Raw genomic sequence first — 13781 nt, forward strand, 5'->3', positions numbered from 1 at the left:
AAGAAGCAGTTTAAATGTATTAAAAAGTCGCTTGGGGTTAGAAGCTTGAGCAGAGATTAGAGATTGGAAATATGTTTGTTTGGCAGTGTCCAGAGCAGTACGATAAGAGTTGTAGATAGTCTTATATGTGAGGAAGTCACTTGGAGTATGAGACTTTCGCCACTGACGTTCAACTTTACGCGAGAGTTTTTGTAGATGCCTTGTTAAGCTAGAATGCCACGGTTGACGTCTAACTCTACGTGGTGTGTGATGGGTAGCTGGGGCTACTTCATCGAGGGCTTTTTCTAGAATCTGGTTTAGGTCTGATGCAGCAGTCTCAGGAGAAGTGAATGTAGAAATTGGTGAAAGTTGTTGTTGCAGAGAGGTAGATAGTTGTTGAAGGTTAATGGCATTAATATTTCTACAGGTTTTAGGTTTAGGTTTGGTTGATTTCAATGATGTTGATGTAATGGAGGAGAGTGTGCAGGTGATAAGGTTGTGATCTGAGAGAGGGAAGGGAGCATTAGTGAAATCAGAAACTGAGCATAGTCTGGTGAATACAAGATCAAGGCAGTGGCCATCCTGATGAGTAGAGGAGTCAGTCCATTGGGAGAGGCCAAGAGAGGATGTTAAAGAGAGTAGTTTGGAGGCATGAGGAGATGGTGGACTGTCAATGGGGATATTGAAATCACCCATAATGATGGTGGAGATGTCTGAGGATAGAAAGTGAGGGAGCCAGGCAGAAAAGTGTTCCAGAAATTGTTGAGGTGGCCCAGGTGGGCGATAGATAACAGCAACTCGCAGAGAGAAAGGGGTGAAAGTCCTGATAGAATGTACTTCAAATTATGTAAATGTGAGTGAAGATACCTGTGGGAGAATTGTGTATGTGAAAGATTGGGAGAGTAATATTCCTACCCCACCTCCTTTACAATTACCAGGCCTGGAGGTGTGTGAGAAGTGTAGGTTACCATGTGAAAGTGCAGCAGGGGAGACAGTGTCTGATTGTGTAAGCCATATTTCTGTTATTGCCAGAAGGTTGAGGTTGGTTGAAATAAAGAGGTCGTGGATGGATGTTAGCTTATTGCAGACAGAGCGTGCATTCCATAAGGCACATTTTAGTGACTTGGATGGTGAAGGGAGGCATGCAATGTTTATGAGGTTAGCTGGATTTATAGTTCGTTGTGGGTGTGGAATGTGGGTTGGGCCTGGATTTGGTGATATGTCACCAGCTAATAGAAGCAGCAGGAGAGATATATAAATATAATTGTTGGATTTGTCCGAAAGATTTTTATGGCGACAGGTTGTGGATGTTATTGTCAGTGTGTATAGATAAGTTAAAAGCTCATGTGTGTTCATAAGTGGTGAGTAGATTAATGAGGTAGCAATATGTACAGAAGGGTGAGCTGCAGGAAGAGTAAAGGATGTAGTAGCCTTAGAGATGATTCCATGAAGTCAGATTATAAAAAGAAGTTTTTGATACATTGTATTTTTTGTATTCGGAAAAAATAAAATATTCTAAGTAATGGGTTTGTAATTACACCGAGAGACATTCATTCTACAGATGTGTGTATTCACTCACCTAATCAGTGAGCACGTTTATTGTCCTAAATTCAGGTTCCCAAACTTCATAAGGAGCTGAAGGTATAATAACAGAACCCCTGCTCAAGTGGCCGGGAGACCCAGAGGTTTCAGCCAGCTGGACAACCCACTCTGAGCTGACAAGGGTTAAAATCAACTGAGAGAGGGGGGTGAGGGGGGATGCCTGGAAGCAGGCATAAGTAGGTGATCCAACCCTAGTTTGTTGTTCATTCTGTGTGAGGCTATCGAAAGATACAGATGTTCCAGAATTCTCCATTGGGATGGCCTCATCCCAAAACCATTCAATCCAACTAAATGGTTTGTTTCACCAAATTATTATTTTGTTTTAGGTTGGAAATTGTAAGTAAATAGTGTGATTCCTTTTAACATTATTATATTCTTTTTGTACATAAGCTTTGAAGATATTCTTGAATTAAACATTAATTCTAGTTCTGGATCTGTGTTTCTATGACCCAAGGCCTCATATGGCCCATGTTACCTGTTTTTCTAAGTATTGACAATTGTGTATGCAGGTAAGAGCAGAAGCTCACTTTATGCTTTAGCATTACAGTTTTCTTCTGCTGGTGGCAGTTACCAGGTTTACCAGGTTTATTTAACCACATGTGCTGAGGTAACCTGTAAAAGTCACGGGCGGCGATTCTCAGATTGGCATATCTGGAGGGTCGGACCTCAGGACCGTGACACTCTGAAAACGTAATTTTCAGAGGTTGCCTGTGGGAACTTATGCCATCTGTTGTTGGTTCCCGGAATCCCGCTGCTTCCCATTGGATGGGATGGGTTGTCAAAATCTGATATATCGATCCACCCCCTCTGGTCCTGCGTCCCCTCCGGCAGTGTGCATGCGTGAAATGAGGTGACACATGCGCACTAACATTGTTGGGTTGATCTTTGCAGTATAATAATAATTAGCAGCAGACTCAGCAGTGGAAGGATCGCAGGGCCGCTGCTTTCTGGAGCAGCCAACCCCACCCCGCAGCAATATTGAATTGCTCCGGCATTTTAGTATTCACCAGTGCAGCTTGCGATGAGTTGGATACTTAATTATCGAGGGTCAATCGGCCCCTGGCAATGAATAGGCCCCTAAGACCACTAGCTACAGTATGTGTAATCAAGCCAGGATTATAACCAAGACTTCCTTGTGGGTGTATGAATGTAGAGATGGGTGGAATCTCCATGGGCGACCTCCTTCCTTGAATTTACCCCACCCCAAAATGCTGACCTGACCATGCTATTCTTGCATTATGATGAGTAGGTGCACTGCATCTTCTACGTCTCTATCAGACTGGGAGTGACACTGGGATTCGCATCATAGTCTAGCCAGGGCCATTTTAAGAAATGAGGGGACCCATGTGCATGTGTTTTGCATAGTCACCCCCTCCAGAAAAGTGGCACCTGCACAGAAAATGGCACAGGCTTTTGAGATCATCTGTGCAGGTGCCAACGCCATTATTCCAGAGCTCTTTGTAGTCCGTACCACTAGCTGGACTGAATACCATTACCATCCCCAAAGAGACAATTTAATATTTGCTGTCTTCTACTCAGTTGTGAGTAGAGCTCTCTAAATAATATTAATTCATCCTTTCAATGTTTTATGCGTCCCCTAAACCTTGGACTCTAGGTAACTGTCTCTAGGTCTGGGAGGTTGGAGGTAATCGGTTTCTCATGTGTCATTTGGAGATGACACCACCTTGTACAAATGAAATTTTTTGTGCTTCATCTGCTACTTTGCACTTATATAAAACTAATTCCTGTGCGGTTAAAGCTACAGCCCGGCGTCTCTGGTATAGATTGAGTGGTGTTTTGCTGCATCCGTGTTGCGATAAAGATGCCAGTTACAGAAAAAGCCTCTATGCTACACTGCTTGGGTAGGTCACCCGCGCCAGCCGTTTCATGCCGCATGGCGTATGCTTGGTGTATAAGAACACATCTGTAATCTGCTATCACTAACACCATGGGCATAACTACCATAGGTGCAAGGGGTGCAGCTGCTATGGGGCCCAGAACATAGGGGGGCCCATCTTCTTTGTCAAAGTTACATGTGTTATATATATTTTTCGCCATTGGGTGGTACATAGGGGCCCTTGCAAACTTTTGCTATGGGGCTCTCAAATACCTGGTTACGCCCCTGGCCAACACTGTCATGTCTCAAAGATGTAAATTAAATAAAGTAGAGTACATATTTGCTTGTCACTTATGCAGTATCAGAAAAGTCAGAGTTACTCTTTCATATATATAGTGTATACAATGCTCACTCACCCCCCCTTCTGGACAGGTACTGGTAGGATTTTCACATGATAGGCCTGTATTTATACAATGAGGACCTTTGGTATTCGGTGTAACATCTCCCAGGTTTGATGATGCAAAAGCTGCTACAAATGATCCCTATAAAATAATATAAAAAAACAGCTAAATAACAGCTCTTTTGCAATTTAAATTAAAAATAAATACCAAAAGATGAAATATGCAACATTTTGACTTTGCTTTATTTTTAAATAGTTTACTTTGAAACGATCATAGTGCAACAAAGAGATATAATTACTTTTATAATTAGGTACTTTTTTCATCCTTTGTCTATGTATTATGCTTAAATGGAATAAAATGGATTTTTCTTGGGAAAATCATTTTTTGTCTATTTATTATTCTAAAATGTCAATGTGTTTATTTTCTTTAAAATATATTTCAATAATGTCAAGACTCATTAGACATATTGACCACATCTTTTCTGTAAATAATATGTATGCCAGGCACATAACACAGTTGTATTAACTACATGCATTTTTAAAGAACCACAATCTATACTTATAATGTTGTAATGGTTGTGTCTGTACATAGAATTTTTTTGGAGAAATGTACTCCTTGGGACTGTGTATGAACTATGGAGACCCAAAAAATTTTTGGGGGTAATATTTGTTTTTCTGCCTGTTCCTTCCAGCATCACGTGAAAACTACAGGATGAATTTGGATTTTGTTTTCAAACTCGTATAGCTTAGTCAGCTAGAAAGAAACTGAGGTATGTATTATCTCAATGTGACATCAGAGAGAGGAGTAATAATGGAAAATCCAAACGCTTGACTTTCGGCGCCTGCAGTGTGCAGGGTCCTCAAGTCAAAAATGACTAAGGGCCAAATGTAATAGGGTGAGAGTTTAGAAAATGTGACAGTTTAGAAGTAAACTCTCACACTTTTTAAACTCACCCATTGTAAGAGTCCAAGAACATGCAAACTCGCATGTTTTTCAGACTCAAAAAACTCTCACGATTTAAACTCTCATTCAGATGTTTTCCCTTTTTGAAAATACAACTCGACCAATGTAATAGTGTGAGAGCTTACTGCTAAACTCTCACATTTTCTAAACTCTCACCCTATTACATTTGGCCCTAGGTGTATATTATAAATATAATTTTTTTGGGACAAATATACGAGGAGTGATTGAAAAGTAATGAGACTGCCTCTGTTTTTCTGTCCCGTAGGTAGACGTGGCAACGCTATGCTAGTTTATGTGAAGCTCATGCATTGATGTGTCTGAACCTGCGGTTGGACTGCTGTAGTCTTCTTTGTTTGGTCACAGCGAGTGGAAGATTTATTATTACTAGTTATTTATATAGCACACACATATTCCACAGCACTTTATAGAGAATATTTGGCCATTCACATCAGTCCCTGCCCAAGTAGAGCTTACAATCTATATTCCCTACAACATACTCACACACATACCCGCTAGGGTTAGGGAAGTAGTGGGAAATGAACCACAAACTCAGTGCTGTGAGGCAGTAATGGTAACCATTACACCATCTGTGCTGCCTGCTCTTCGTATGTTTCATCATTGTGGATGAGGAAGACGTGTCTGTGAGATTACGTCAGAGACGTGTGATTGGATTTTGTGTTAAACTTGGAAAAAGCGGAAATGACATGTTACAGCAAGTATACGATGGAGAAACTAGTAGCCGTGCTGCAGTATTTTGTAAGAATTGCTGTATCAAGTAACAATTGCTGCAAAGGGTATTCATCTAGAACAGGGATGGGGAATCTCAGGCTCGGGGGCCGTATTAGGCCTGACGAATCATTTGGTTTGGCCCTCTGAGCTTTTTTCTGCTAGCCTCATCTGGAAAGCAGGGTGTCTATCAGGGCCGTAGCTAGGGTAGTGCGGCCGATGCCATTGCACAGGGCACCACAGGTCAGGGGGCGCTGTTTGGACCTGTAAAATTTCTGTTTATTATCATTCTCACTAGAAGCTTCCTCTTATTTCATCCCCAGCATCTCCTGGCCTCCCCTATCTCTTCCCTGGCCCTTCCCAGTGAGGCCATTCCCCTTTTTTGGGTGTATTATGTCCCCTTGAAAAATGAGGGGGGCGCCAATGCTCTTTCTGGCACAGGGCACCAAAAAGTCTAGTTACGGCTCTGGTGTCTATAATGTCACCCTCCAGCCAGAATCTATGCAGCAGTGCCGCCTGGAGCGTCCTTAGGATGCTACAGACGGTAACACCACTGCCCTTACAGCTCCACAGAGCATCCTCAGGATGCTCCAGGCATTGCTGTACTCACTGGTAATTGTGGCCCCGTCCCCAAGTAATATCACACGGAGGGGGCGTGGTCTGCACCAGGCCTGCAAATAATGTTATACAGTGCATCTAGAAAGTATTCACAGCGCTTCACTTTTTCCACATTTTGTTATGTTACAGCCTTATTCCAAAATGGAGTAAATTAATTTTTGTCCTCAAAATTCTACACACAATACCCCATAATGACATCGTGTAAAAAGTTTTTTTGAGATTTTTGCAAATTTAATAAATAAATAAAAAAATCACATGTACATAAGTATTCACAGCCTTTGCCATGAAGCTCAAAATTTAGCTCAGGTGCATCCTGTTTCCACTGATTATCCTTTAGATGTCCCTACAGCTTAATTTGAGTCAACCTGTGGTAAATTCAGTTGATTAGACATGATTTTGAAAGGTATACACCAGTCTGTATAAGGTCCCACACTCGACAGTGCACGACAGTGCATGTCAGAGCACAAACCAAGCATGAAGACCAAGGAATTGTCTGTAGACCTCCGAGACAGGATTGTCTCAAGGCACAAATCTGGGGAAGGGTACAGAAAAATATCTGCTGCTTTGAAGGTTCCAATGAGCACAGTGACCTCCATCATCCGTAAATGGAAGAAGTTCAAAACCACCAGGACACTTTCTAGAGTTGGCCGGCTGTCTAAACTGAGTGATCGGGGGAGAAGGGCCCTAGTCAGGGAGGTGACCAATAACCCGATGGTCACTCTGTCAGAGCTACAGCATTCCTCTGTGGAGAGAGGAGAACCTTTCAGAAGGAAAACCATCTCTGCAGCAATCCACAAATCTGTATGGTAAAGTGGCCAGACAGAAGCCACTCCTTAGTAAAAAGCACATGGCAGCCCGTCTGGAATTTGCCAAAATGCACCTGAAGGACTCTCAGACCATGAGAAACAAAATTCTTTGGTCTGATGAGACAAAGATTGAACTCTTTGGTGTGAATGCCAGGCGTTTGGAGGAAACCAGGCATGCTCATCACCAGGCCAATACATCCCTGCAGTGAAGCATGGTGGTGGTAGCATCATGCTGTGGGGATGTTTTTCAGCGGCAGGAACTTGAGACTAGTCAGGATAGAGGGAAAGATGAATGCAGCAATGTACAGAGACATCCTGGATGAAAACCTGCTCCACAGCGCTCTTGACCTCAGACTGGGGTGACGGTTCATCTTTCAGCAATACAACGATCCTAAGCATACAGCCAAGATATCGAAGGAGTGGCTTCAGAACAACTCTGTGAATGTCCTTGAGTGGCCCAGCCAGATCCCAGACTTGAATCTGATTGAACATCTGATCTGAAATTGCTGTGCACCGACGCTTCCCATCCAACCTGATGGAGCTTGAGAGGTGCTGCAAAGAGGAATGGGCGAAACTGCCCAAAGATAGGTGTGCCAAGCTTGTGGCATCATATTCAAAAAGACTTGAGGCTGTAATTGCTGCCAAAGGTGCATCAACAAAGTATTTAGCAAATGCTGTGAATACGTATGTACATGTGATTTCTTGGGTTTTTTTTAAATTAAATTTGCAAAAATCTCAAAAAACTTTTTAAATGTTGTCATTATGGGGTATTGTGTGTAGAATTTTGAGGACAAAAATGAATTTATTCCATTTTGGTATAAGGCTGTAACATAAAATGTGAAGCGCTGTGAATACTTTCCGGATGCACTGTATATATTGAAATGGCCCTCTGCAGAAAAAAGGTTCCCCAACCCTGATCTAGAAGCATAGAAGCATAAAGGGCCCTCACAAATGTTGCTATGGAGACCACAAAGTTCTAGTTACACACCTTCCATTTTCTATCCCACAGATCTCCTTGTGTAACTGTATGCTAATACAAATACCATGGGGCTTATGTAATAGGGTGCGATCTGCTGCCGCTTCGGGAACTCCTGCGAGTCTTTCCGTATTTTTAAAGTGGCAATCATTTTAAAGGCAAAACCAAGTATTGCCTTTAAAATGATTGACACTTTAAAAATACATGAAGACTTGCAGGAGTTCCCGCAGCGGCACCAGTTTGCACCCTATTACATAAACCCACATATCTGAAACATATTTTTTCACATTTTTTTTTTTTTTAAATCCTTAAATTGTTTCATATATATTACTGAAGGGGCGGGATGCATCAAGCGTTGCAATTTGGATGCAATGCATCCCGCCAATCATCGCATGGGTTCGGTAGGCAAAGAACAGGTCTCCGGATAAGAGCTGTCCTTTGCAGGGACTTCTGGGTTTATGACCCAGGAGTCCCTCTATAGATGGCGTTGCTTCGCTTTCCAGAGCTTGCTGCAAATGGAAAATGAGGTCAAACCTCCAAAATTGCATTTTTGGAGGTTTGACAGCATTTTTAGCGTTGATGCACCTCACCAAAGGAGAGATGTTTCAAACATTCAAGAGAGTTAAAGTGTAGAGTACACATAGCAACCAATCAGCTTCTAGCTATCATTTATCTAGCACAGTCTATAAAATGACAGAAGATGATTGGTTCTTCTCACTTCTCCACCTTATCTCTCTTGAAGGTTTGAAATATCTCTCTCTCAATGTTAACGGCAGAATTATAATATAAAACATTATGATTATCGGTTGTTTACAAAATGCAGATATACACTTGTATTTCTGAAACTCAGATGTTGGTTACCTGTCATGAATTTATCACGGAACATTTGTCATGGAATACAAACCTCGCCAGGCAGAGACCCTTTATTCATATCCTGTTCAAACAAGTATGAGGCGTAGCCCATGTTGTCACTACTGATCAGATGGTTAGTGTTAGGCATGCTTACCGCATGCACTGCGAACCAACTGTAAATAACAGAGAATAGTCATTAAGAAGAATATTATGTACTTTATTTTTATCTATTAGAAGAATAAATAAAAAATGATGAAAGAGAAAATAGTCTTGTTTGTAAATTGTCTATGACCCCTGTACCAAAATAGTGATTCAACACATAAGTAGGTTTTGCTTTCCAGAGCTTGGACCCGATAGGCAATGTCATCTACGGACTTCCCACAGAGGGATTCGCAGGTCATAAACCCTGAAGTCCCCCATCGCAAAGGACAGCTCTTATCAGAAGACTGTCCTTTGCTTAAATATTCATGCATACAGCGTTACTAAATGCCGGTATGCATGTGATGATTGGCATTCACTGGCAGGATGCATCACATCCAAAATGTGATGCTTGATGCATCCTGTCCATGGGGAGGGAGGATAGTGATATCTGATATAGAAAAGGATGAGGGGTTGGTGATGTCTGACAAAAGAAGGGAGGGTGGGGGCATATCCAAATCATCCATAAGGCCAACCAAACTGGAGGGTGCTGGATAATATCTGACAAGGGGCAGGATGCACCAATGTCAGAAATGCAGTTTGACCGCATTTGTCATATGCACTAAGCCTTGAAATGCTATACATTCCAGGGCTTGGATCCGGTAGGCAACACCATCTTCAGATGACATTGCCCAATGGAAGCCTATGGGCTTCTATTTGCAGTTTCCCCTGGAAGGGATCAATTTGGATCCCTCCAGGTGCCCCACCCAACCTCCCCTCTGTCGCATATCACTCCCTACCCTCCTATGTCTTGTCAAATATCATACCCCACCCTCCTTTGCTTTGTCAGATTTTAACCCCCTACCCTTCCTACTCCTATCACATATCAACCCCGCCCTCTATTTTTTTTGTTTTGTATCATACCCCACCCACCTTTGCTTAATTAGATTTCACCCCTTCCGTGCATCGTTCCCCATGTCAAATATAAACCCCCCACATCCCTCACCTTGGGCGGATGCATGACACATCGCAATTTGCATGCAAAGCATCCTGTCACTCATAGCATGCAGGCTGGCGTTAATTATGCAGGTAAGCATAAAGTAAAATGCAAAGGAAAGCTCTCTCAGTAAGAGCTGTCCTTTGCGAGAGAGGGACTTTCACAGTAGAAAGTAAGTGTCCATGGGCTGCAGGGGCTGGATGCAGGGGCTGATTGAAGAGACAGAAGAGTTGCTGGCTGGAGAGACAGAAGGGATGCTGGCAGACAAGACAGAAGGGGTGCTGGCTGGGGAGACAGAAAGGATGTTAGATGGGGAGCTAGAAGGGATGCTGTCTGGAGAGGCAGAAGGGTGCTGGCTGGGGGGCAGAAGGGTGCTGGCTGGAGAGGCAGAAGGGTACTGGCTGGAGAGGCAGAAGGGTACTGGCTGGAGAGACAGAAGGGTGCTGGCTGGAGAGGCAGAGGGGTGCTGGCTAGAGAGGCAGAAGAGATGATGGCTGGAGAGACCGAAGGGGTGCTGGCTGGAGAGACAGAAGGGGTGCTGGCTGGCGAGACAGAAGGGATGCTGGCTGGAGAGACAGAAGGGATGCTGGCTGGAGAGACAGAAGGGATGCTGGCTCGAGAGACAGAAGGGATGCTGGATGGGGAGACAGAAGGGATGCTGGCTGGGAAGACAGAAGGGATGCTGGCTGGGAAGACAGAAGGGATGCTGGCTGGAAAGACAGAATGGGTGTTGGCTGGGGAGACAGAAGGGATGCTGGCTGGAAATACAGAAGGGATGCTGGCTGGAGAGACCGAAGGGATGCTGGCTGGAGAGACAGAAGGGGTGCTGGCTGGAGAGACAGAAGGGGTGCTGGCTGGAGAGACAGAAGGGGTGTTGGCTGGGGAGACAGAAGGAATGCTGGCTGGAGAGACCGAAGGGATGCTGGATGGAGAGACAGAAGGGATGCTGGCTGGAGAGACAGAAGGGATGCTGGCTGGAGAGACAGAAGGAATGCTGGCTGGAGAGATAAAGGATGCTGGCTGGGGAGACAAAGGATGCTGGCTGGGGAGACAGAAGGGATGCTATATGGGGAGATAGAAGGGGTGCTGGCTGGAGAGACAGAAGTGTCACTAGATGGAGAGACAGAAGGGGTGCTGGCTGGAAATACAGAAGGGATGCTGGCTGGAGAGACAGAAGGAATGCTGGCTGGAGAGACCGAAGGGATGCTGGATGGAGAGACCGAATGGATGCTGGCTGGAGAGACCGAAGGGATGCTGGCTGGAGAGACAGAAGGGATGCTGGCTGGAGAGACAGAAGGGATGCTGGCTTGAGAGACAAAGGATGCTGGCTGGAGAGACAAAGGATGCTGGCAGGGGAGACAGAAGGGATGCTATATGGGGAGATAGAAGGGGTGCTGGCTGGAGAGACAGACATGTTGCTAGATGGGGAGACAGAAGGGGTGCTGGCTGGAGAGACAGAAGGAATGCTGGCTGGAGAGACAGAAGAGATGCTGGCTGGAGAGACAGAAGGGATGCTGGATGGAGAGACAGAAGGGATGCTGGATGGAGAGACAGAAGGGATGCTGGCTCGAGAGACAGAAGGGATGCTGGATGGGGAGACAGAAGGGATGCTGGCTGGGAAGACAGAAGGGATGCTGGCTGGGAAGACAGAAGGGATGCTGGCTGGAAAGACAGAATGGGTGTTGGCTGGAGAGACAGAAGGGATGCTGGCTGGAAATACAGAAGGGATGCTGGCTGGAGAGACCGAAGGGATGCTGGCTGGAGAGACAGAAGGGGTGCTGGCTGGAGAGACAGAAGGGGTGCTGGCTGGAGAGACAGAAGGGGTGTTGGCTGGGGAGACAGAAGGAATGCTGGCTGGAGAGACCGAAGGGATGCTGGATGGAGAGACAGAAGGGATGCTGGCTGGAGAGACAGAAGGGATGCTGGCTGGAGAGACAGAAGGAATGCTGGCTGGAGAGATAAAGGATGCTGGCTGGGGAGACAAAGGATGCTGGCTGGGGAGACAGAAGGGATGCTATATGGGGAGATAGAAGGGGTGCTGGCTGGAGAGACAGAAGTGTCGCTAGATGGAGAGACAGAAGGGGTGCTGGCTGGAAATACAGAAGGGATGCTGGCTGGAGAGACAGAAGGAATGCTGGCTGGAGAGACCGAAGGGATGCTGGATGGAGAGACCGAATGGATGCTGGCTGGAGAGACCGAAGGGATGCTGGCTGGAGAGACAGAAGGGATGCTGGCTGGAGAGACAGAAGGGATGCTGGCTGGAGAGACAAAGGATGCTGGCTGGAGAGACAAAGGATGCTGGCAGGGGAGACAGAAGGGATGCTATATGGGGAGATAGAAGGGGTGCTGGCTGGAGAGACAGACATGTCGCTAGATGGGGAGACAGAAGGGGTGCTGGCTGGAGAGACAGAAGGAATGCTGGCTGGAGAGACAGAAGAGATGCTGGCTGGAGAGACAGAAGGGATGCTGGATGGAGAGACAGAAGGGATGCTGGATGGAGAGACAGAAGGGATGCTGGCTCGAGAGACAGAAGGGATGCTGGTTGGGGAGACAGAAGGGATGCTGGCTGGGAAGACAGAAGGGATGCTGGATGGGAAGACAGAAGGGATGCTGGCTGGAAAGACAGAACGGGTGTTGGCTGGGGAGACAGAAGGGATGCTGGCTGGAAATACAGAAGGGATGCTGGCTGGAAATACAGAAGGGATGCTGGCTGGAGAGATAGAAGGAATGCTGGCTGGAGAGACCGAAGGGATGCTGGCTGGAGAGACAGAAGGGATGCTGGCTGGATAGACAGAAGGGATGCTGGCTGGAGAGACAGAAGGGATGCTGGCTGGAGAGACAAAGGATGCTGGCTGGGGAGACAAAGGATGCTGGCTGGGGAGACAGAAGGGATGCTATATGGGGAGATAGAAGGGGTGCTGGCTGGAGAGACAGAAGTGTTGCTAGATGGGGAGACAGAAGGGGTGCTGGCTGGAGAGACAGAAGGGGTGCTGGCTGGAGAGACAGAATGGGTGCTGGCTGGAGAGACAGAAGGAATGCTGGCTGGAGAGACTGAAGGGGTGCTGGATGGAGAGACAGAATGGATGCTGGCTGGAGAGACAGAAGGGATGCTGGATGGAGAGACAGAAGGGATGCTGGATGGAGAGACAGAAGGAATGCTGGCTGCAGAGACAAAGGATGCTGGCTGGGGAGACAAAGGATGCTGACTGGGGAGACAGAAGGGATGCTATATGGGGAGATAGAAGGGGTGCTGGTTGGAGAGACAGAAGTGTCGCTAGATGGGGTGACAGAAGGGGTGCTGGCTGGAAAGACAGAAGGGGTGCTGGTTTGATAGACAGAAGGGGTGTTGGCTGGAGAGACAGAAGGGGTGTTGGCTGGAGAGACAGAAGTGGTGTTGGCTGGGGAGACCGAAGGGATGCTGGATGGAGAGACAGAAGGGATGCTGGCTGGAGAGACAAAAGGGATGCTGGATGGAGAGACAGAAGGGATGCTGGATGGAGAGACAGAAGGAATGCTGGCTGGAGAGACAAAGGATGCTGGCTGGGGAGACAAAGGATGCTGGCTGGGGAGACAGAAGGGATGCTATATGGGGAGATAGAAGGGGTGCTGGCTGGAGAGACAGATGTGTCGATAGATGGGGAGACAGAAGGGATGCTGGCTGGAGAGACAGAAAGAATGCTGGCTGGAGAGACCGAAGGGATGCTGGCTGGAGAGACAGAAGGGATGCTGGCTGGAGAGACAGAAGGGATGCTGGCTGGAGACAAAGGATGCTGGCTGGGGAGACAAAGGATGCTGGCTGGGGAGACAGAAGGGATGCTATATGGGGATATAGAAGGGGTGCTGGCTGGAGAGACAGAAGTGTCGCTAGATGGGGAGACAGAAGGGG

At 46.2% G+C, this 13781-nt stretch overlaps 1 protein-coding gene across 1 annotated transcript in view; it reads right to left on the minus strand.

The window, feature by feature from the left end:
- The window catches only part of ASAH2 (N-acylsphingosine amidohydrolase 2), a 113043-nt gene that overhangs the window by 70869 nt on the left and 28393 nt on the right, over nt 1-13781 (minus strand). Inside the window, exons 7-8 of the mRNA XM_088464661.1 lie at nt 8813-8933; nt 3835-3960 (exon numbers count right to left, since the gene is read on the minus strand). Coding sequence (XP_088320787.1) covers nt 3835-3960; nt 8813-8933 — 247 coding nt within the window. The remainder of the gene's footprint in view (nt 1-3834; nt 3961-8812; nt 8934-13781) is intronic.

The sequence above is a fragment of the Taudactylus pleione genome, unplaced genomic scaffold, assembly GCF_031769625.1.
Source record: "Taudactylus pleione unplaced genomic scaffold, aTauple2 ptg001745l, whole genome shotgun sequence".
In the NCBI taxonomy this organism is placed as follows: Eukaryota; Metazoa; Chordata; class Amphibia; order Anura; family Myobatrachidae; genus Taudactylus; species Taudactylus pleione.